A 23,489-nucleotide genomic window follows, 5' to 3' on the forward strand; every position below is an offset into this window, starting at 1 on the left:
GCCGTCTTCATAGTCCACGACGCGACCAGCCTGAAGACGACGGGAGTCTCCCTCCTAGCACTAGCACGAGTCGAACCTCTTCTCTCATGTCGGTGGATCAGCGGAACGACAACAGCGGGGCCTGCCGGACGGAGACGCTTGGACGGGCCGAGTTTCATGGGCAGGGCATCCAGCACACCGGCCCGGGATCTTTCAACGTCCGGGGGGACGTCTACATCGGTAAGAGCTCGTCTCAAGTTTCTCCTCCAACACAAGGCTGACAGTTCGGAAGGCGCAGAAAGTCACGGAAACGACGGAGACGACGAACTCCTCCGCGCGCTGCGAACAACTGATCCTCGCGGCGACAAAACGCGCATCGTGCGGCAAAAGGGCGGCTTACTTGTTGACTCGTATCGATGGATCCTCGACCACGACGACTTTCAGCAATGGCGCGACGGCGAGGAGACCCAGCTCCTGTGGATCAAAGGCGACCCCGGCAAGGGCAAAACCATGTTGCTCTGCGGCATCATCGACGAACTGGAGAAGGCCGTGGAGGACCACATTGCCTACTTCTTCTGCCAGGCGACCGATGCCCGCCTTAATAGTGCAATGGCGGTATTAAAGGGCCTCATGTACCTGCTCCTAGTTCGGCAACCAACTCTGGCTGCACGGGTGCGAGATAGGTATGGTCATGTCGACGAGAAACTGTTGCGAGAGGTCAACGGCTGGGATACGCTGTGCAACATGCTTCTCTCTCTACTGCAGGAACCTGGCGTACAAACGCCATACCTGATCGTGGACGGTCTAGACGAGTGCCAGACGGGATTCAGCGAGCTCCTTTGGCTGATCGTGAGACTCTCATCGTCACGAGCTAGAGTACTCGTGTCCAGCCGCAACTGGCCCAGCATCGACGACGGGCTGAGCGCCGCCACCCTAAAAGTGCCGCTCTGCTTGGAGCTGAACACGCAGGCTATTTCAGCCGCCGTGGACACATACATCGGATATAAGGTGGAGCAGCTGGAGCGGTCGAAGAAGTACGATGAGGAAACAAGGAAGACCGTTCAACAGTACTTGGCATCCAACGCCGACGGCACGTTTCTGTGGGTGGCCTTGGTCTGCCAAGAGCTAAGTGACCCGAAAGTTCGCAAGTGGCACACGGTTGGGATGCTCAATGACTTCCTCACAGAATTCCCGTCCGGACTTGATGCGCTGTACGTACGGATGGCGGAACAGATATTCAGCTCACGCGACGCAGAGCTGTGCCGGCAGGTTCTTGCCGTCGCATCGGTCGTGTACCGGCCAGTCGCTTTGACCGAGATATTATCTCTTGTCGAGTCACCGGGTGACTTCCCTGACGACGCTGGCTCGTTGCGGGAGATTATCGAACTATGCGGCTCTTTCTTGACTCTGAGAGAGGGGATCATCCACTTTGTGCATCAGTCGGCGAAAGACTTTCTCATGAAGAAGGTATTGGACAAGATCCTTCCGCACGGCCACGATATTGAGCATAACATGATCGCGACACGATCAGTGCAAATGATGTCGAGGAGACTCAGGCGGAACATCTACAACTTGCCGTCGCCGGGGTTCTCCATCGATAGGGTCAAGGCCCCTGATCCCGATCCATTGGGGCCGGTCCAATACGGGTGCGTGTACTGGGCTGATCATCTTCGCAATGTGATGTCAAGAATAAACAATCACTACCTCCAGGATGGCGGATTGGTTCACAGGTTCTTGGCCCAGCACTTTCTACACTGGCTCGAAGCCCTCAGTCTCCTCAGAAACATAGGGGCAGGGATTGTGGCCGCAGCGCAGCTTTTATCTATGCTACGGGTCGACCTTCAGGATGAGCAAGGCTCAAGGGAGTCTGATCTAGCAAAGCTAGCGCACGATGCGTGGAGGTTCATACGATACCACAAAACGGGAATTGAGGCAGCCCCGCTCCAAGTCTATGTCTCGGCGCTCGTTTTTAGTCCGATATCAAGCGTGGTGAGGAATTTGTTTCGGAAAGAGGAGCCAGAGTGGATGCTGACGATGCCGTTGATGGAAGAGGACTGGAGCGCATGCCTGCAAACGCTCGACGGCCACAGCGACGGGGTCAAGTCGGTAGCGTTCTCGCCCGACGGCAGGCAGTTGGCATCGGGGTCCAGGGACGGCACAGTCCGGCTCTGGGATGCGGCAACTGGTGAGAATCTAAGGACCCTCGGGCGCCACAGCGATGGCTGCGTCTACTTGGTGGTGTTCTCGCCCAGCGGTAGGCAGTTGGCATCGGTGTCTGGGGGGATACGGGTGTGGGATGCGGCGACGGGTGGGTGTTTAAGGACACTCGAGGGCCGCGATGTAAGGTCTGTGGCGTTCTCGTCTGACGGCAGGCAGATAGTATCAGAGTCCAGCAACGGCATACATATATGGAATGCAGTGACGGGCGAGTGTTTAACAATGCTTACGGGCTATAAATACCCTGTGTATGACAGTGTTAGGTTGGTAGCATTCTCGCCAGACGCTACGCAGCTAGCATTGGGATCAGACAGAGGCTTACAGATATGTGATGCGACAACATACGACTCTTTTTGGATACCCAGAGGCTGCTATGGGGTTATGTCTGTGGTCTTCTCGTCAGACGGTAAGCAGGTGGCAACGGCATCCAGCGACCGCACAATACGTGTGTGGGATGCGGCGACGGGCGGGTGCCTGCAGACGCTCGACAGCCACAGCAAAGAGATCACGTCGGTAGCATTCTCGCCCGATGGGAGGCAAATAGCATCGGGATCCAGCGACGGTACAGTCCGGGTGTGGGATACAGCGACGGGCCGGTGCCTGCAGACCCTACAGGGCCACGGTCGACGCATCGTCAGGTCGGTAGCGTTCTCGCCTGACGGTAGGCAGTTGGCATCGGGATCGGAGGATAACAGGGTATGGTTGTGGGATATAACAACCCGCCACCAAATGACGCTTGAAAGCCACAGTGGCCCGGTCAACTCGGTGACGCTCTCGCCCGACGAGAGGCGAGCGGCATCGGGGTCAGACGACGGCATGGTCCGGGTGTGGGATGCAGCGACGGGCAGGTGTCTAAGGACATTGAAGTACGATCATCACGGCTGCTGGGAGATCAAATCAGTAGCGTTCTCGCCCAACAGCCGGCATATAGCATCAGAATCCAACAGCCCAGTACGGATATGGGATACAGAAACAGGCGAGTGTTTATGGACGCTTAAGTATGGGGTTATGTCTATAGCCTTTTCGCCTGACAGCAGGCAGGTGGTAACGGGGTTCACTAACCGTACAGTCCGAATATGGGATGCGGCGACGGGCAAGTGTTTAAAGACGCTTAAAGGCCACGACCGCCTTGTCCACACGGTAGGGTTCTCACCCGATGGCAGGCAAGTAGTATCAGGGTCACACGACGGCACGGTCCGGCTTTGGGATGCGGTGACGGGAGGGTGTCTGAGCTGTATAAGGGCGCTCGGGGACGACGGCCACTACACCGGGCCTTGGGCATTCTCGCCCGACGGCTACTCCATTAGGTCTGTGGCATTCTCGCCCGACGGCAGGCATGTGGCATTGGGATTCACCGACGGCACGGCACAGGTGTGGAATGCGGCGACGGGCCATTTGCAGACGCCTGAGGGCTATGACGGCGAGGGCCATCGCATATTATGGGACCCGGCTAGGCTCCGAATCGACTCTGTTGTCTACGACCCCCGAGCACCATCTTTCGGCGACACCAGTCACTCAATGCAAAATAACAACGCCCTCCTCGAAGGCATATTGCCAGGTATGCGCATCAGCTCAGACAACAGCTGGATCCTGAACGACGGCGAGCGGGCTCTTTGGCTGCCCACAGAGTATCGGCCATTCTGCATAGCTTCATCCGGCAAAGTCCTTGCTTTGGGCTACCGGTCTGGTCGTGTTCTTTTATTCCGCTTCTCATGAATTGTAACAATCATCCGGACCTGCTCAAACCAGAACCTTTTGGTTGAACAATGGAAGTCCCAATTCCATCATACAAATATCTAGGTTTCCATCCATTCGAGCTCCCACTGGTGGAGAGAATATGTCGAGCGTCCACAATGCCATAGACTCTAAGTCTCGATCCGTGTCCCGTTATGAGGCGAATTTCAGCCTGCCGTTAATGTCAAACCGTGGCAGTGCCAATCTCTTCTCGCTTCTGTGTTCTTATCAAACGACGCGCAGTCGAGCAGAGCGGTGAGCAGACCAGGCTGGCGCAATAAGGACCTTGGTCCAAGGAACTTGGTCCAAGGGAATTTTTGATGTCCAGAATAACCGTGAGCGCCCCAAACGCTGCCGTCTCCGCTTACCCAGAAGATGAAGTCGGCTTCGAGATCCCATGCTGCTATGCAGAGACCGCTCTCGGAATTGACGTCGATGACATTGATGTCGTCTGCAGCTACCGATTCGATAATTTCATGTAGTTTTACCATTTTTACGTCACCTTCTGGGCTGATGAATAACAAAGATTCTGTGTATGGCATTGGGTGCTGCCAACTGGTCCGATCTCTCTGGAATTATGCATGCAAACTATTGAGGAGACTATACTTTAATGAGCTAACAACTTACTGCACTGTGTGGCTTATATGTTGTGCCATCTATTCCAATTGGGGTTCAAGTAGAATAGCCCGTCATCGTGAGGCTTAATAGTCTGCAAGAAATACAATCTTCCAATGTCACTATGCATGGTACCATGGTGTCAGATGAGGAGCCTAAGCTCCCTTCAGCTACGGCGACCTATACTTTGGTCGTACCTATGGCATTACAGGCATTTGTCATGGCGGACAACTTTGCAGCCAGCCAGTATCAGGCTGCGCCTATTGCCCAGCCTGACTATTCTCAGCTACACCCATAAGATGGCGAGATAGGCTAAGCTCTGATGGATCAGCTAGACACATCATTTTGAAGATTGTAGGCTTGCTACAGTTCGCGCTTCGGCGATCTTGCAACTGGTCAGCCGCGTCAAAGTCTCTCTGGCATCTACCTAAGCTGTTGTCTGCCTCACATATACCGAGCGAGCATTACAGCAACGGATAATGCAATCAGGATTGACGAGGCATTCGAGAGTTATAACGTAACCATGTGTACGGGCGGGCTCTATGCTTCTGTCCAACCGGCCCCCTTCATTTTGAATACTATCGGCATCGTTTAAGTCTTGTTCACAGGTCAAGATGTTATTTCGCTATTTCGCTGGAATAATTTCTTGATCTCTCATGGGAGAATGATAGCAGTTCTTGTACGATAATATCATACAATTCCCATTGAGGTATATAAATGGTGTAATCCAGTTTTTAATTTTCTCTCAATGCTTCTTGCAGGGCTTTGGTGGGCGCACCATGAAATATGGTTCTCAAGATAAAGACAAGCCTCAGACCAATGGACCAGGAGGCGCTACAGAATGTTTCATCTATTTACCAGATCACTAAACTATATCTGCACTTGGTTAAAACTAATTCAATGTGTTCGGGTAATTGCCGATGGTTAATACATGCTATGAGGGCATATGACTGCCTAATGCGATATTAAGAGTGGTTTCACTCTCAAAGCATCACATATAATTGGCCAAAGCTGGTCCAATAAGGTATCAATGAATATATCACGGGGTCAATACGCCTTATCGTCGATCTTGTTGCGGCTCTTTTGTTGGTGCCCAGCCGGCATGAGGACAAGTTCAGCCTCATTGATGCCCTACCAAGTCCCCCCACTCCTCATTAACATAAATTGGACAATCATATAACGCATATTTCTATTCTTCGGAGACCTATAGAGGTAAAAACTTGTACGTAATTTATGAACAGGAAGATGCAATTTTGCCCTCCCTTGTGCTCCCTCAGCCTACCCGCTCAAGCCAGAGGTTACAATCTGCTACTGTCCAATTATGACATCTGTAAAAAGATCTCATACTGACTATAGAGTGGGATGGATTTGCGCTTTGCCAAAGGAACAGACGGCAGCTACGGCCATGTTAGACGAAATACACCCGAACCTGCATAAGCCTTCGAATGACACAAACACCTACACGCTCGGCTCAATCGGCCCTCACAATGTTGTTATAGCCTGTCTGCCTAAGGGACGATCTGGTAACGGTTCTGCGACCAATGTTGCGACACTCATGATCGGGTCATTTCCTTCCATCAAAATCGGGCTTTTGGTTGGCATTGGTGGGGGTGTCCCCTCAAAAGTGAGACTTGGCGATGTGGTCGTCAGTACCCCGGGTGGCCAATATCCTGGCGTAGTCCAGTGGGATTTTGGTAAAGCGACAAATGGTATATTTGAGAGAACCGGAGCGTTGAGTAATCCGCCAAATTCTTTGCTAACTGCCTTGGCTAAACTTGAGACGGAATATGAGCTGGAGGGATCGAAGATCCCTCGCTTCCTTGAAGAACTCAAGGAAAAGTACCCAATGTTGCCGAAGGGGTACTTTGAGTCTGATTCACTTCGAGATTTGCTTTTTAGAGCAGATTATTCTCACGTCAATGGCCCTTTCATGGATGCCAAAGGTCCAACAGACGGGATTGCCGAGAAATCCCAGGAGGAGGCAGTTGAAGAAGGGCCGGAAGAAGGTGGAGAGGTGTGCCAGTTTTGTGATCAAACGAAGATTGTGAAAAGAGATCATCAACCGATACGTGTGCATCATGGACTTATCGCATCTGGGAATAAAGTTGTTGAGGATGGCTTATATCGAGATAAGCTAAACGACACACTGGGAGGAAATGTTCTCTGTTTTGAGATGGAGGCAGCCGGATTAATGAATAATTTCCCGTGCTTGGTCATTCGTGGTATCTGCGACTACTGCGACTCACATAAGAATAAAACCTGGCAAGAGTATGCTGCCGCGGTAGCAGCGGCATATGCTAAGGAGCTACTTGGTTGTATCCAACCTAGCAATGTTGAGGATGAGCAGCTCATCAGGGATGTTATAAATGAGGGTCAGTGGTTTCTTTATTCTGCTTGTCTAAAATTTGGACATTCTTCATGATGGCACGATTATAATATCCTCATCACCGCAGAAGAAAAGCTCGAGCTAATGGAAACATCAGGAAGGAAAGAAGACAAGAAGAAGCAAGAGGAAATTCTCGATTGGCTGACATCTCTGGATTTCCATCTGCTGCAGAACGATTACTTCAGGAAATGCCAGCAGGATACAGGACAGGAGTTCATAAATTCAACAGAAGTCCAAAGATGGATATCAACAGCCAAACAAACTTTATTTTCCAAAGGCGATCCGGGAGCCGGAAAGACATTTCAAATGGCCATTCTGGTGAACCATCTGCTGGAAAATTTTAACCAAGAGAATGTTGGGGTCGCTTACTTATACTACAACTACAAGACACAGCAGAATCAAAAACCAGAGCATATGCTCGCAAGTCTTGTCAAACAACTCGCCCAGAGTTCAAAGATTTTCCCCAAGGGGCTATACCAGCTGCGCGATCGACACAGCCCTACGAAAACTCGTCCTTTTCTCGGTGAACTTTCCAATGCCCTTGAGAATGTTATTCAGTCTTTTTCGAGGGTCTATATTCTCATCGATGCTCTTGATGAAGGGGATGATGATGACCGTACGACGTTTCTGCGTGAGATGTTTGCCATTCAAGCAAAGACTAAGCTCAACCTATTCGCGACATCTAGGCCTATTTCGGCAATTGGGGCTGTATTTAAAGGAAGCATATCTAAGGCCATTTCTCCCTCTCAGGAGGATGTTTTCCTGTTCCTCAATGCCCGCATGTCCGGACTACCACAATTTGTAATCGATGATACAACTCTGCAGGGCGAAGTCAGGGTGGCTATTGAATCAGCCATCGGAGGAATGTAAGTACTGTGCACTAGCAAGACGTTGAACAGATTCAAATATTAATCTCTGCACCTAGGTTTCTCCTTGCCCAACTCTACATGAATGCTTTAATGGGCAAAAGATCACCGGATGCGCTACGGGAAGCGCTTAGAGATCTACCACATGCTTCATCGTCAAAAGATAAGACTAGCGTATTGAACCAGGCTTATGACAAGTCAATGGAACGAATACAACAGCTGAAAGGAGATATGTCTTCCGACGGATTATTCATTATCTCTTGGATAGTCAATGCCAAGCGGCAGCTGAAGTTAACGGAGCTTCAAGAAGCACTCGCTATCGCTATCCATACGAATAAATCTGAGTCTCTCCTCGCTGTTAATATCCGCGCATTCAAACTAAACAAAGACAGTATCCCGACGGTTGATCACATCACCGAATCCTGTGCGTCATTGGTAATAGTTGAGGGAGACATTGTCAAATTAGTTCATTACACGGCGCAAGAATATTTTGAACGATCACCCCACAGTTCAATGACCAACTTCCACGAAAATTTAATGACAATTTGCATGACATATCTCTCCTTTTCAGGTTTCCGAGATAAATCTTGCCGATCAAAGGAGGACCTCGACAAGAGAATTGGAAAGAATCCCTTTTACAGCTACGCAGCTGAGTTCTGGGCCTATCATGCAAATGAGGCTATAAATCGTGGTCTAGAAGCTTCTAGGGTTATTGAATTCCTTGAAAAAGGCCAAACCCGAAGATTATGGTACCAAGATCTCCTGTATGGCCATTCACAAGAAGCTTTTCGTCCAGAGTTCATTCCGGATCGGTTGACAGCATTGCACGTTGCGGCTTTCCTTGGCATGCGACAGGTAGCTGCAGAACTAACTGTAAAGGGGAGCAGCCCGAATAGCACAGACTCGCTGCTTCGGACGCCGATGTGGTGGGCTGCATGGAGTGGGCATATTCAACTCGTCAAGTTTCTCCACGATGAAACCAGCGATTTTGAAGCGAGAGATATGGAATATGGCTCGACACCGTTGCTGATAGCTGCTAGGCGGGGCTATGAGAAAATAGTTGAATGGCTCCTTCATAAGTACGGCCTAGAGTCTAAAGATTCTTCTGGTTGGACATCATTAAATGTGGCTGCCCAGTTTGGGAAGAAGGCTGTTTTCGATTTGCTCATCAAAAAAGGCGCAAATACAGAGGCCAATGACAACCATTTCCAAACACCTCTGGCCATTGCTGCAATGAACGGGCGCATGGACGCCGTTTCATGGCTTGTTGAAAAAAGAGCTTGCATTGAAGCGAAGGATAGCAAAAAACGAACGCCATTGATGTTGGCCACTATTGGAAAACACGAAGATGTTATCAGATATTTACTTGAGAATGGCGCCAATATGCAAGCTATGGATGACGACAACCAAACGCCATTAACTATGGTGATAAAAGGAAGGGACAAGGGTACCATAGGACTTTTTACCAATACTGGCGACTATATAAACTCGATTATGGAGAACAGGTATACACCTTTAACCATGACCATCAGCGAAGGTGATGATGATACTACTAAATGGCTAATTGAGCAGGGCGTCAACTTGGACAAGCAAGATGGGTATGAGATGACTCCTTTACTTACAGCCATTGAAAAACAGAATAATGACGCCATCAAACTCCTCATTGAGAAAGGGGCTGGTTGTGAGGTCAAAGGAAGTCTGGATGGCGATACACCCTTGATCTCGGCTACTAGAGAAAACCACGGGGATATCGTTGAACTTCTCATCCAGAAAGGAGCCGTTTTGGAGGCTCAAACAGAGCGGTTGTCTGGTACCGCTTTGATATATGCTGCTCGAGCTGGTTACACGAATATTATTCAGTCGCTCATTGAAAAGGGCGCTAATGTGGAAGCTGGGGACCAATACGGCAATACACCATTAAGTGAGGCTGCTGCTTGGGACCAGGTTGGCGCTATTCAATTACTACTCACCAATAACGCCATGATCGAAACCAAAAATAACGACGGTCATACGCCACTATGCAGAGCTGCCAAGCTTGGTAGAACAGGGGCTATTGAGTTGCTCCTTGCGAAGAAAGCCAACATTGAGGCCAGAGATAATAACGGTCGCACACCGCTAGGCCTAACTGCTGAATTCTGGAAGCCCAGGTCTACTAAATTGCTACTTGACAACAATTCTGATGCAGAAGTCAAAGATAACAATGGCCGCACACCGCTTATGATAGCTGTTACATCGTTACAATTGGGGAGCACATATGTTCAAGGACTTGTTGGCTGCAGTTACCTTGGATTCACCCGGCATAGGACAGATGAGACGGATGAATGTGTCCAGCTGCTTCTTGACAGTAATGTTGATTTAGAGGTTACGGACGATTCGGGGTTCACTGCGCTAGTTTGGGCTATTCGCGGAGGACGAAGGTCAATCACAAAACTACTTCTCAATTACAGAGCCAACACAAGCTATCGAGACGCCTCTGGGCGAACATTGATGCATATCGCAGTTGAGAGAAGAAATCTCGATCAAGTTGAAGTTTTACTTGAATTTGAGACCGTTGGTGCCGACGAAAAGGATGATAATGGCCGCACGCCTTTGTCGCGTGCAATGGAATACAAGGAAGAAGCTATTGTGAAAGCGCTGCTTGACTCGGGAAAAGTTGACGTTAACACAAAAGATGACAAAGGATGGACGCCACTCCGGTATATAATCGAACTCAAATATGTGCCAATTATGAAAACGCTACTTGGCTACAAAATGGTGGATGTTAACACAAAGGATGATAAAGGACGAACGCCGCTGCTACGTGCAGTAGAACTCGGCGATTCATCTATCGTGAAAGCATTACTGGATTCTAGAAGGCCGGACGTTAATGCAAGGGATATTGAAAGACGCACGCCACTACGATACGCAATAGAAAAAGGAGATGAATCTATTATCAGAGTCTTATTGGATTGTAAAAATGTGGGCATCCACAAAAAAGATAACGAGGGATATACGCCGTTATTATATGCGATGAAACACAAGAAGAAGTCTATTATACAACTTTTATTTCATAAGGGAAGAATCAGTGCGAATACAAGAGATAAGAAAGGGCGCACACCGCTATCTCATGCAACGGGGCTTGGAGATAGGTCTCTCGTGAAGGCACTACTCGATTTCGCCGAAGTCGAGATCGACGCAAAAGATAACAAAGGCCGGACGCCTTTGACATATGCCACCTCGTGCAGTGTGGCCAAGGTTCTGCTTAGAACTCAAAAAGTGGATGTGAATTCAAGAGACAAACAGGGCAGAACCCCTATCTGGTATGCTACTCAGGCTGGGAATCACAAGCTCGTTGAGCTGCTTGTACGACGCGGTGCATATGATGGCTCCGACGCAAGGAACATACGCCGATGGGTTGATAATGGAGCGCGGCTTGTGTTCACCTCAAGTGGTGGCATCAGCCTATGGAATTGGATCAGGTCTTCACCTCTGCTCCCACGTTTCTCATACTTTGCACACCATTTCCTTACGTGGTCAGCCCTGAGCTAATATCTCTGCACTGAGACATCGTGCATGCCAGATAGCCTTTGCTTATGCATTTCAACTTTATAAGCAATTTCTTATGAGAAGTGTTTGCCTGAGAATCGAATAGTGCATTAAATAGCATGAGTCTTGTTTACAACGTCTTGGCGAAGCAACTCTTCCTTATACATGGCAATACAAATGGACTTTGTGCGTGGTTTGGGGCAAAGATGCAAGATAGCGTCGAATTGTGTGTTGAGAAGAGTGATGTCGTTGTATTGTATAATGAAGGAAGTGTGAAAGAAGTAGAGATTTTATTATTATTATATTTGACTGAGATAGTTGGGTAGGTAATTCGCTGTACTATTACATATGTAATGATGAGTTCATAGCAATTACAAATTTGCGGATAAATGCATTCCTTTTAGGTGGCACATTCGCAAGACGTCGCTTGCCTACCAGCTAATAAATTATTAGATCTTTACTTCTTCAATTGAATCGTTGTTATGTCTATCTGTCCCTATTTTGTCTTCATTCATCCTCAGGCGGCACCCTCGTCCGTATCTGCACTCCATGCCATTCCTTGACAAGATCCCCCAAAGCAGCATTGACCATTCGCTGCTGCTTGAGCATATTGAGCCCCTTGAACGCAGGCGAAGTAATATCAATCGCATACATGCTGCCACAACCACCAGATATATCCTGAACAAGAAGCGACGTGGGGTTAAGCTTAGCAGCTAAGATAGCCGCAATCGACGCTTCGGCCGGTGACATGTCCGCCTCTTGTTCTTCTAGCTGCTCATTTGAAGAAGGCGAAGAGTATTTCTTAGGAGACGTAGCATAGAATGGGCGAGATGTCGTTGAGGAGAGGAAGCGAATGCGCTGGGGAGAGGCTCTGGCAGTGGCCTTGAAGGTGTTTGCGACAGGCGCAATTGTCGTGCGGGAAGGGCGCGAGACGGACGCGAGGAGGCGCAGACGCAGTGCGGAGCGGCAGGAAGAGCAGATCATGATTGCGATTGGCGCTGATTCTGCTTCGTTTTGTAAGAGGAGGTTGAATTGCTGAGATTTGGTGGCAGAGAGAGATGAAGTCAGTGGCAGAATTATTCAGCGGGATGGAATGCGGAAGCTGTAGCGCACGATGGGCCGAGCCGGGGCTTTGCCGACCGACTCTTGCCGAATCCAAATTGCCGGATTCAGCAAGTATTCGGACGAGGAGCATTCCAGTGAGTGCATTAATAGACATATTGTTTATCTGATCTCTTAGAGTATTAATCATGAGTAATATTAGTTATTAGAGCGCATATCACGCTGTGCCAGCTCCAGCTATCCCATTCCGCTAAACGCCTCAAACAAAAATGCTCCTAGAAATACATCACATAACCAATAAGCCACTTACACAGAGTAATTCGAATCATCTCACAATCCACATCCCTCCATTCCCATACGCCTTATCCTGCAACGTACCAGCCTCAGACCTCACTCCTGCCCAATGCAAGGGTATCTTATCCACCTGCGCCACCACCTTGCCCGTCGTGTCATCCAGCTTCTCCCCAAGACTTCGGCTGCTCTTCACGCTCTTCATCATCGCAACTGTATCATGCGGGCCCCAGGCTGGGCGATCTAGACTAGCAAGGGTGTTGACAACGTCTTGAGAATGTTCTCCTGCGAGATGTTCTGGTGGGGTGTTGGAATGGGCAGCGGGGTGGAGAAAGCCCATGAGGAGGACTTTGACTTTGGCGTCGACAAAATGCATGCCCTCAAAGTCATGAATGATGTGTACCATGACACTGTTCTTCATTGCAACAGAAGGAGGTGCGTGTCTGGACGGCGCTATTGTAACGACGGCTTCCAGCCAATCCGTCGGTAGCATATCGTCCAGTCCTCCACTCGCATCATCATTACTGTTCTTTGGAGTTTGTATGCAAGCCCATGCAGCAAACACGCCTCCCATACGAACCTTGACCTGATCCGACACGCCACTCAAGTTTGCCGTCGGGATACCCAGTTCAGCAATTGATCTGCCCGTACCTCGAACAACCTTTCCATCGAATTTGACAGGAAACGGCGCCTCGGGACCGCTCTCTGAACCAACCATTTGGATCACCGGTACATTCACCATCAGAGAATCATATCTTTCTTGCTGATCCCTCTGCCGCCGCCAGCTATCCTGCACTGCATCCCCCATGCCAGTTATCTGATAACTTTGGTAAGCCATTGTGCCAGCCTTCTTCACTGTAGAATTCGTCACAACGCTGCCCACTTGACTGTTTACCACCGCGCTCGCCACGCCGATATACTTGTTCGCCATGGCCTGCCCTATCGTACTGGCCACCTTGACGCCCATCTCTAGCGGCATCGTACTCAGACTCGCACCTCTCACGACACTAACATCGGTAGACGTACTCGCCACGCGAAATACTGGACTCCCGCACAGAACCTTCTTGCCAGCTTCGGCCCCTGCGCAAAGAACAAGGCGAAAGTACCCATCCGACGCGGTGGCGGGAATGCGCACGATGTGCGTCTCTCGCGGGACGTGATTCTTTTGGCGTCCTGAGGCCTTTTTGGTGAAGCGCTTGAGATCACGCTGGAGGCTGCGCTCGTCTGCCTCGGATGTGTCGCCCACGTTGGCGCGGCGGGCAGGGGTGACATTAATCCAAGATGAGGTCGTGCCAGCTAACGCCTTGAGAGCCATGCCCATGTTACCAGAGTAGCCCTTTTGCTGCATCCAAAGGGTTCTCGTAGGGGGCAGAGGCTCATCCGAGAGGATTGTGATGGAGACTGAAGTAGAAGGACCAGAGTACCAGATCAATGCACGGGTATGCCGGATAATGGAGTAGTGACGCGTAGACTCTGAAGGATGAGAAATGAGACCCGAGGCAAAATACTGAGCTTCTCCAAAAGCAGACTTCCAGATTGAATCCTGCTGCTTCGTTTCCACAGGCAGAGTGACCGCCTGCTGCGGATGCGGCGAGAAGCCAGGCGAAGGCGGACCTCCGGCCGGAGCCCCGGCAGACAGCGCGGAAGAGCTTTGCGCACGCCGCAGAGGCAGTTCCGGCGCCGCTAGAGATGGAGAATGGCCCGGATAGGGTGGCGGAGGAGGCAGATCCTCGTACGGCATGATGCTGGCGGGAGCAGGGAGCGCCTCCGTACTGGTCTCCCGGGGGCGAACTGTGGTGGCGGATAGAGCCACGGAGGGAGGAGGAGCAGAAGCGGGATCTTGTTTGAGATTGGCGGCTGATTTGCTTGGTCTTAGCTGCTGACCGCTTGCCACTGGTGCTGCCGGCGATGCAATTGATGGCGATGGCGGTTCGTCCGTATACAAGTCGTAAATGTCTGCTTGGTGGTCATATCCAGGCGCTGGGACGGGCCGCCGCCGTACGGGGACGGGCTTACGCGCGTATCCCATGCCAGGAGATGCCATGATAACCTTAGATAGGGGCAATAAACAATAGCATTGATCAATTATCCCTGGCAATTATAAAACCCGGTGCGGTGGGTGATGCATCATGTCTTATTTCGGCGTTGGGCATCGGTTCCCGAGAGACCGGGTCAGTCCAGTTGGTACATAATGGCTCTCCCGGGAAATGGGTCGTCAAGGGGGGCGTTTGTCCGGACTCGGTGGGATTTGTCCGGCTTAATACATAGTTGGGGTTCTGGACCGGGGCGCGACAAGTTTGCACAGTGTCGTGGACAAGGCCGTGGATGGAGGCCTCGTATTGGTACGCGTAACCAGATTCGCACCTCAGCTTGGCTTGGACCAATTTCGTATACATTAGTGTGCACAGAGCGAGATTGATATCATCATTTGGTCATTTCTTTCAATTTTTTTGGTCTTTGTCTTTTTTACATTTGACGCTATGGAAATGGCTTGCTTGCGTCCTCTAGTTAGCCGCCATGAGGGCCTCCAACTGGGCCGGCTCCTTGATTGCGGTGGTGAGGTTTTCGTAGCCCGTCTCGGTGATAAGAACATTGTCCTCGATACTGTAGCCGGGTTAGTATGCTAGTCTTGGGATGAATCACAGTGGATGGAAAGAGATCCCTGGCTTACCGAACACCGCCCACGTCCCAGTATTTGGCGAGCACGTCTGCGTCAATGTATTTGCTGTGCTCAGGGCTTTCCAAGTAGGGGTCGATGATGAACTTGCAAAAGTAGACCTGCGACCGTGTGAGATTCAAGTACACCGAAGAAGAAAAAAAATAGCATGGAACTACTTACACCGGGCTCAACCGTAACAACACCGCCGACGGGGAGTTGGCCGCGCAGGCGCAGGTTCTGGAAGATGACATCGGGGTCCTGGCGGTTGTGGTTACCGCCAGTGTCATGGGTGTCCATGCCCAGGTAATGTCCCAGGCCGTGGGGGAAGAAGGCCTGGCTGGTTCTGGCCTTGAAGATCTCGTCCTTGTCGCCCTTGAGGATGCCAAGTGCCAACAAGCCGTCGATGGCGACCTTGTGGGCCAAGATGTGGGCATCTTCCCAGTAGACACCGGCTTTGAGGATCGCCATGGTCTCCTGTTGCATCTTGTAGGCGATGTCGTAAATCTCGCGACCCTCTTTGGTGAATTTGCCATTGAGGGGGAAGGTTCTCGTCTTTGGTGGCAGGGTCAGTCGCAGTCACATCAAAGCTCAGTTTGCTTCATGATTTTCTAGTCGGCAGAGACAGAAAAAAAAAAGAAGTAGGGCATCACTTACGATATCGGCGCAATAATTGTCCCACTCGGCACCAGCATCAATCAACAGGTTCTGCTTTCCTGCCAACGGAGCATCGTTGGTGATGTAGTGAAGAGTCGCCGCAGCAGTGCCGCCGGCAACAATAGGAGTGTAGGACTGGTTCTTGGCGCCGTTGGCAACACATCGCTCCAAGAAGACAGCCTCGAGCTCCCTCTCGTTGGACGCCTTCTTTGCCTTCTCGACGACGGCCTTGTGCGCCAAGCTGGAGATGTGGTTAGCCTTGCGGAGCATGGCGACCTCGAACTCATCCTTGACGACTCGAGAGACCTCGATGGCTTCCTTGAGGAGGGCGAAGTCCTTGTTATCAAACCCAATGAAGGTGATGTGATCTGAGACTTGGCCGTTGATGGCGTAGATTGTAGAGTTGGAGTTGGTGCTGGAGACGTGAGCCAGCGTGGCGTTGACTTCGGTGGTGAACTTGACCTCGTCGACGTCGTACAGCTTGAGGGCCTCGTCGATGGTGGTCGGCAAGCCAGACCAAACGACATCATGAGGATCGATCGGGGGGATGAAGAGCGTCGACTTGGCGGATTGGATGTCGTAGGTGAAGTAGCAGTCGGGCAGGTTGCAGCCGGTGAGATAGTAGAAGAAGCGACGCTGGCTACAGCACCAGGCCCAGGTTAGCAGATACATTCAACGGCATCGAAGGCATTTCTGTCGTACCGGAACGGCTCAGGAGAGTCATTGTCCTCGAGCAACTTGGTCATGCGGCCCTCGAGATAGAGAACGCCATTGGCCTTGGGGTCCTTCTTGCGGATCAGCTCGACGACGCGGCTGGCGTGCGCCTTGCCCGGGTACTTGCCCTTGAGCACGGCTTCGAAGTCTTCGGCAACCATCTTTGCTTGGTATCGATGCGACGAGTGGGAGAAGCAGCGATAAGCGTGGAGAGGAGCAAAAGACGGCAGAGAACGGATTTGGCGATGATGTTTATGGTGGGGGATTACACGTACAGCGCTGGCGCGGGGCTGTTTGGGTACCTGTACTAGCAATGATAGCAAAGTTGGCCGATGGAGAGGTCGCAACGCTGCGAAACCGGACATGGAGCAGGCGGACAAGGCCAGAGTGGGTGTCTGGAGCATGCAGCGTCTGCTTTACAGGTCCATGGATTTCTCTCTTCTCCAGACGGGGTTCCAAAAAGTTCCATCATGAGGCCGTCGATGTCGGGGTACTTTTTTTGCATCTCGGCCGTGGGCTCCGTTTTTGCCGAAGACGCATCAGGTTCCGTAATAGCTCGTGGAGCTGCAGCGGCTGTGGCGCAGATAAAGATTGACTTGCAGCTTTGATAGGTGCTTTGCTGCGCATGGCACAAAATGGCCGGTTTCATTTACCAAAAATCAGATGAAGGGGTTTGTGTTTTGTTGATCAAAACGGTTGTCTAGGTATAGCAACTACCTACACAGACACACACCAGCACCAGATTCATCCCCAGCTAGGAACAACTCATCAACCAAGAGCCCTGTAACAGCTTGTAAGAGCCCTGTGGCAGCGCTGTAAAAAGTGTGCCGCGAACTACTGTAGACCCAAGTTAAGGCAACCCCACCCGCTGGAGCTGGGCGTCTCCACAGCGGCTGCCAGCGGCTCATCTCGCATTACGCTATCACATCGCCATAGGTACTGTAGGTCTCCAACTGAGACTTGAGCTTCAACTCTCAACTCAACAAGCCTTGCTGAGACACGCAGGATTGATGGTGGCATATCTCTATCAGATATCATTCTCATCCTACGGAAGTAGAGTGTACTATAAACTACATGACCTCACATTAGCGCATCAAAGATGCAAAGATCCGACGGCCAAGGCAGATCCATGTATGTCAATATTACAGGGGAGGCGCACAGACAGCTCCCAAGTACCGGATACTTGGGCTGCACCACTGAGACAGGGCGTTGTTGTCACAAGCCGCCCGTGAATGAATGTGATTCAGCGGGATCTGGGGGCGTGCGAGTCGAAACTCTTGTACCTGTATACATTCATGTCACTTGTAAATGTCCCGTCCTCCCTTGCATGAAGCTTCAATCGTGCGATCCCCGCAGCCAATCAGGCTCGCGCACTGCATGAGTAAGACGGCACGTACCTTCTCCCACGACACGTACTCGTATGAGTAAGCAACGAGGACTACGTCTCGCTCTCTCCTACCTCACTTCACCTACCAGAGCAATGCGACAACGCTTCATTTCAATGCAAAATTCCTCCTCCGAATTGCTTCATTGGTCATCTTTTCAACGACACGCTACTCGCACTGAACATCACCAACTGTGTACTTACTTTCCAGATACCGGGTGCGTGGAGCCCTGTCGAAATGGTCCCCGAGCTGGATGGGAGATATTACTCAGCTGCATCGCCAGCATCACGTCTCCCTACATAACGACAGGCCCATAATGTCATCTCGCAGCTCGCAGGCTCAGTTCAGTCATGTTTTTCGAATGGCGCCGCATCGTATCTAGTTCCCGCCTCTTCCTCGTGTGACAGAGCCGCCCTTGACGAGTCTCTCCTGTTTTTCATTCATGCCCATGAGAGTCTCACTCCCACCGCCAGTCAAATGATCAAATGTTTGAGACCTGCCTCATCATGCCAAGCTCCGCTCTTTTATCTCCGACCTTATGTTGCGGAAGACGGTCGAGATCGCTTCGGTTCTACTTCGTGTGCCAAGTCCAAGCTGCCTCGTCCGCGGAGATCTATAGTCTCGTATGGGGCATGTGCAAGCAGAGCGGATCGCGTCTCGAGAGAATGAGAGACAAACATCAATAGCGTCAAATCTACTATCCAAAAACACTGACTCCTACTGTGCTCACCATGGCTTCCCTAAACGCCACGGCCGGCCACCTGATCGCAAACCATTGTCCGCGCAACACCATGCTGCCTGGAAATCGCTCAGGATAAGGAGAGCCACGCGCGTCATAATGTTTCAATAGCCCATGTCATGTCTCGGCGTTCTTGATTAGCACACTCGCACTCGTACTTGTTGGGGCATGCCTGGACTCTCAGTTCCGTGGACAGAAGGAAATCTCTCGCTCAGACGAAAGACGGGATGCCCTGGCTCATCACACGACACTGCGTCTAATCAAACACCCAGAAAAGCAAAAAGCCTCCATGTGACAAGACAGAAATAGCATCAGGATGACATCTGCCACACCTCGCCGTCCCGTCCATACACCAAGTTCCCTGGGCCGATCGCGCAGCCATACCCGGTACGTGGAAATTAGTGCAGGGCCACGGCAAAATGGGCTGCCCAGACAGATCAGCCAAGCTTAGCTGAGATCAAAGATGGGAGATCTGGTTCTGCCATCTGCCGGCCACGCTCATCTTTCAAAACGTGGCTTTGTTTAAGGGACGACACGAGACTGTGAACGCTCCGTCTATTGCTCAATGTCTTTGCCCCACGAGCCGTCGTTCGTCGGCCGACTGCTGACATCGCAGCAGCCCGTGCTCCGTAGTTGTATTGGATACCGAGAAATAGTGCCAGCCGATCTGGTACTCCGTACCCTTGCAACGGATGGACACCTGATCTATTAAATTACGCCACATGTTACACAACCCCCCTGCTTCTCCGGAGCACCTCCTCCCATCCGTAAGAAACAACTTTTAGTAAGGGCAAGAGAGATCACAAGAGAGAAAGAGAGAGAATGGACGAGGAAGAGAAGCCCCAAGATCTTATACTCTAAGTTCTAAAGAGCATCAAAGATGTTTGTGCTGGACACTTGCCATGGCTCTCGGGGAAAGGGGGGGGGACAACCGCCGATACCTGTGAGGGCTCATCTGGCCAGGCCACATCTCCACCCTTCCATCCACCAGCGGGTCAGTTTGTACTCATACAATGCCAGGAGGAGATGAGCGGATCTAGATTGCCCAGCAACCCGCCAATTGAGAGGCCAGAAGCCATCATGGTTGGCACACAAGACAGTGTCTCACGGCACATTGCCACGTTTTGTCGGGACTTGATGCATAAACCTATATAAGTGATTTTCAATGTCGATCTCGCCGGTAACCAATCATCTCGAGAATAGACACGGCTGGATTTCCTTTCTTATCCGCCCAGCAAGACATGGCTTTGAGACATCTATCTCTTACGGACTACTAATTGCCCAAAGCCCCCCCAATTCCCTCTCAAGAGATTCCCAAGCCGATCCTCTCGAAAATGAGGCGAACTGTCTTGGGCTCGTCGGTCCAGGCCCCTACAATGCTCGCAAAGAGTGAACAAGAGGCAACCAGATGCTCCCAAGCCTCCCAACCTCACACACGGAAGCACCCGGCTTCCACACGCAAAGTACCACGCAAAGAGGTGAAAGGCGACTTCAGTCATAAATACAGAGGACAATACTGACCTTTAGGTGACTTCTAGACCATCACCCTCTGAAAGATACCCACGATGCTTGTCCAACAATAGGCAGTGGCATACGAGACCGTGATGCCATCAGGCTCCGACACCCGCCAGGGACAGTCTTTTGCTACATGCCGCCTCCGATTACTACACTCCGGAGCTTCCCCCCCCCCCCCCCCCCCCCTTCATTCTATGGTTGCGGTGGACGTACTACCTCGCGTACAAGAATACCCCAACCCGACCGGGAGGAAGACTGAGGGCACAGGTCAATGGCCGCCAGCGCAAACAATAAGTATTCTCTTCCCATCACTTCTCTGACCCAATATATTTAGCCGCACATCTGCCAGTGCAAGCCTGTAGGAACGAGCGAGGGGGTGTGGCAGACGGGCTACGTCTTAGTCCAAGATGCTGCATGCACGGCCCTTGTCCACACCCCGGGACTGAGGGCTGAAGCCGGCCGCCTCTCTGGGCTCTGCCATAACCGATCTACCACAGGGGTGTCAGTATACTCTTAGGCAAAGTCTCCCCATCTAAGACAGACAGACATTACAAGATAGCCATCTCGGCGTCCAAGCTTGACAAGCAGCTTTGCACCCCCCCTCCTCTACGCCGAGAACCGGGAACTATGCTAGCCCTTTCAGCCTCATCAGGCACAGGTCATCTCTCGAACCGAGTAAGTGTCTGCACCGCAATGGCTCGCGGAGATTTAGCCAACTTTTCAGCTTTTGGGGGACTGGAAGAGGAAATCATGAATACCACTTTGCGACCCCTGGAAGCAAAGCTGGAGAGCAGGGACGAGACCAAACGTGGGGGGAAGAAATAGGTGGACGAACGACCAACCCGAGAGCAAGCTCTGGTGTAAGGGGGTCTGATGGTCGCTTGGAGAAAGATCGTGTGGAGAAGCACAGCCACTACCACCACTACCTTTGACGCCTGTCACTCTCTCATCGGGTGTACTTGACATATCTGCTGACACCTTTCACGATGTGCTTGTCAAGAGCAGCCACTCTCTCTCGCTACATCCGATTCGTTAATCTGGGAGATTAGCGCCTTCCGGGCTCGCAAGCCGACATCCAGATCTACCCTTGTCGTCTTTGACAGAGGCTATCGTACACGGATTGCTTTCACCCAGACCCCGGCCTCAACAAGAACTTTATGTCACTTGTACTCGGGGAAGAGACCCGTGTATTACATGTGTCTGTGAGATGCCCTCATCTTCCTTTTTCCTCACTGCGATGAAGGTTGGGCTTTCTGTCGCCGGCAGAGGCTAGCGCATGCCGTCTCTGAATCAGATTTGTACAAATTGTACAAGCCACTGCGGTGAATGAGATGAACACAAACTGTCTTTCCGTGTCAGTCTACGAATATATAATGAGGCCCTTTTCTCGCTCATCTCGTCGAAAAATTCATCCTCTCCAACAACTGAGATCTACTTCTGCTCACTTCTCGACGATCTTGCTCTTTTTTCCATCCATCTACCAAGTCTTTATCTTATAAACCCTCTCAGCAACAATGTTTAAGGTTGAGATCACCCAGCGCCCTACTGGGGCCGAGGCTGGCGAATACCTGACCCCGGCCATTATAGTCGAGCATCTTGCCCCGAATTCGGGTAACCTCCACTTCGCACAGGCGGCGCTTTTCAACACTAGTGGAGGTGAAGCAAAAGGCATTGCGGGGATATATACTGAGTCGTGTGTTGACAAGGTTGTTGGCGAGGGAGAACCTGCTACCCTGGAATACACCTTTGCCAATCTAAAGATCTCAATCCCCGGCGTTTATTACATTCACATAGATGTATACGAGCACCAGGGAAGTGGTGCAATTCACCAGGGAGGTACCAAGCTGGGCCCAATTATAGTGGTGCCTGAAGTGCCTAAGATGCCTAGATCCTCGTAGGTCCAGTATCAGGTAGGTTCATCTATCACTGCAGACTTTCCTCTATTCATGAGATGTACTAATTATTTCTTCTTAGCACTGCTTCTGTCGGAGGTACTCAGCTGGAAGCCCGACGCTGGAACTGCTTGGGAGGTGCTGTTTAGCACCAAGGGAATGTTTGGTTTACATCCATAGCATAGCGGCTTTAGATAATACCCGAGAGAGCCTTTTGCCTCTATCAGTGGAGTGTGGGCTCTAGAGTAATAACAGCATGGTAATAACAGCATGGTAATAACAGCATGGTAATGCATAGAAGAGTGGTTGGTTATACCTCTTCAGCAGGGGGTCCATCGGAAAATATGGCCTGGATTAGATAGTTTAGATAGATAACTGGGTTTTACACTGCTACAAAGTCCGCTGCCGTGATGCTACTGTAGCAAGCCAGCCATGTGATTGCTACAAGGCAGGGTGTGTCTCCCTTGCTCGGAAACTTACTGTAACAGGCTACAATGGACGCCTCAGCTTTGGCTCTTGATCGATCATATGGATCAGAGCAGAGCCATGACCATGGGCATGGACCTTGTCCACACCATCAGACACGGCTCAGATTGACGAGTTCCCGTGCAACCAAGATGCAGCCACCGGAGGTGAGATCCGTACCGCCTTCCAGGCAACTCTTACTCGTCCACCTAGACCCTGCAAATTGAAACCGGGGAAATAGCCGAGGCCAGGCATGCCGTGAAAATTTTTTGGAAAAAGAAAAACCATGTTTCACTCGTACGCGCCTTGTAAAGTGAGCTAAGCAGATTTTGTAGCAGGATTGGCAGCCTGCAAGCAAAGTCGCCGTGTTTGCTGGCGGGCTGGAGGGGCTGGAGAGGCTTTGTACGCTTGAAAATGTCTCTTGGGAAGATTCGAGAGATACACTGTCAGGATGTTTATTGGACTCGCTTGAAGTGATGAGTTTGGGGGCCAGCAAGACTGAGACAAGCAGAAAAGACTGTCCTCAGTGGGATGTCAAAGGGGGGGAGGGGAGGGTCGAGATCGCAACTGCGAGACAGACAGACAGAGAGAGCGAGGCGGAGACAGAGATAGAGGGGGGACAAGAAAAAAAAGGAGGAAGAGGGTGGTCTTGTCTTAGATGAAGCTGAAAGAGATGTGTGTTTATTCTCGAGATTTGGAGAAAGCCACAAGAGCCAAAGCGTCAGTGACAAGGAGGGGGACGTCCGAAATCTATCGGGATGGGCTGTGGTTGGTTGGAATACAGGATGCGT

At 51.0% G+C, this 23,489-nt stretch overlaps 7 protein-coding genes across 7 annotated transcripts; 3 read left to right on the forward strand and 4 right to left on the reverse strand.

Moving 5' to 3' along the window:
* Positions 1-47: 47 nt before the first annotated feature.
* Positions 48-3,912, forward strand: TRIVIDRAFT_213228 (uncharacterized protein; the record flags this gene model as incomplete). Its single annotated transcript, XM_014099883.1, has 5 exons — positions 48-219; positions 278-2,444; positions 2,562-3,062; positions 3,144-3,147; positions 3,196-3,912. 5 exons carry the CDS (start codon positions 87-89, stop codon positions 3,910-3,912), a joined length of 3,522 nt encoding a protein of 1,173 aa, XP_013955358.1.
* A 185-nt stretch (positions 3,913-4,097) lies between these two features.
* Positions 4,098-4,421, reverse strand: TRIVIDRAFT_223252 (uncharacterized protein; the record flags this gene model as incomplete). Its single annotated transcript, XM_014099884.1, has 1 exon — positions 4,098-4,421. One exon carries the CDS (start codon positions 4,419-4,421, stop codon positions 4,098-4,100), a length of 324 nt encoding a protein of 107 aa, XP_013955359.1.
* A 1,445-nt stretch (positions 4,422-5,866) lies between these two features.
* Positions 5,867-11,325, forward strand: TRIVIDRAFT_153015 (uncharacterized protein; the record flags this gene model as incomplete). Its single annotated transcript, XM_014099885.1, has 5 exons — positions 5,867-6,917; positions 7,002-7,797; positions 7,857-8,485; positions 9,533-9,741; positions 10,411-11,325. The coding sequence occupies 5 exons, from the start codon at positions 5,867-5,869 to the stop codon at positions 11,323-11,325; spliced, it is 3,600 nt and encodes a 1,199-aa protein (XP_013955360.1).
* A 504-nt stretch (positions 11,326-11,829) lies between these two features.
* Positions 11,830-12,306, reverse strand: TRIVIDRAFT_153169 (uncharacterized protein; the record flags this gene model as incomplete). Its single annotated transcript, XM_014099886.1, has 1 exon — positions 11,830-12,306. The coding sequence occupies one exon, from the start codon at positions 12,304-12,306 to the stop codon at positions 11,830-11,832; it is 477 nt and encodes a 158-aa protein (XP_013955361.1).
* Positions 12,307-12,709: 403 nt separating this feature from the next.
* On the reverse strand, positions 12,710-14,209 carry TRIVIDRAFT_124943 (uncharacterized protein; the record flags this gene model as incomplete). The annotated part of the gene is made up of 1 exon (XM_014099887.2): positions 12,710-14,209. A coding segment is annotated over one exon (1,500 nt), but the record flags the coding sequence as incomplete, so codon positions are not given.
* An 886-nt stretch (positions 14,210-15,095) lies between these two features.
* TRIVIDRAFT_78372 (uncharacterized protein) lies at positions 15,096-16,911 on the reverse strand (the record flags this gene model as incomplete). The annotated part of the gene is made up of 5 exons (XM_014099888.1): positions 15,096-15,279; positions 15,347-15,453; positions 15,515-15,886; positions 15,989-16,628; positions 16,691-16,911. The coding sequence occupies 5 exons, from the start codon at positions 16,861-16,863 to the stop codon at positions 15,180-15,182; spliced, it is 1,392 nt and encodes a 463-aa protein (XP_013955363.1).
* A 4,944-nt stretch (positions 16,912-21,855) lies between these two features.
* Positions 21,856-22,382, forward strand: TRIVIDRAFT_202205 (uncharacterized protein; the record flags this gene model as incomplete). The annotated part of the gene is made up of 2 exons (XM_014099889.1): positions 21,856-22,235; positions 22,316-22,382. 2 exons carry the CDS (start codon positions 21,856-21,858, stop codon positions 22,380-22,382), a joined length of 447 nt encoding a protein of 148 aa, XP_013955364.1.
* Positions 22,383-23,489: the final 1,107 nt, after the last annotated feature.

The sequence above is a fragment of the Trichoderma virens genome (assembly GCF_000170995.1).
Source record: "Trichoderma virens Gv29-8 chromosome Unknown TRIVIscaffold_74, whole genome shotgun sequence".
Classification (NCBI taxonomy): domain Eukaryota; kingdom Fungi; phylum Ascomycota; class Sordariomycetes; order Hypocreales; family Hypocreaceae; genus Trichoderma; species Trichoderma virens.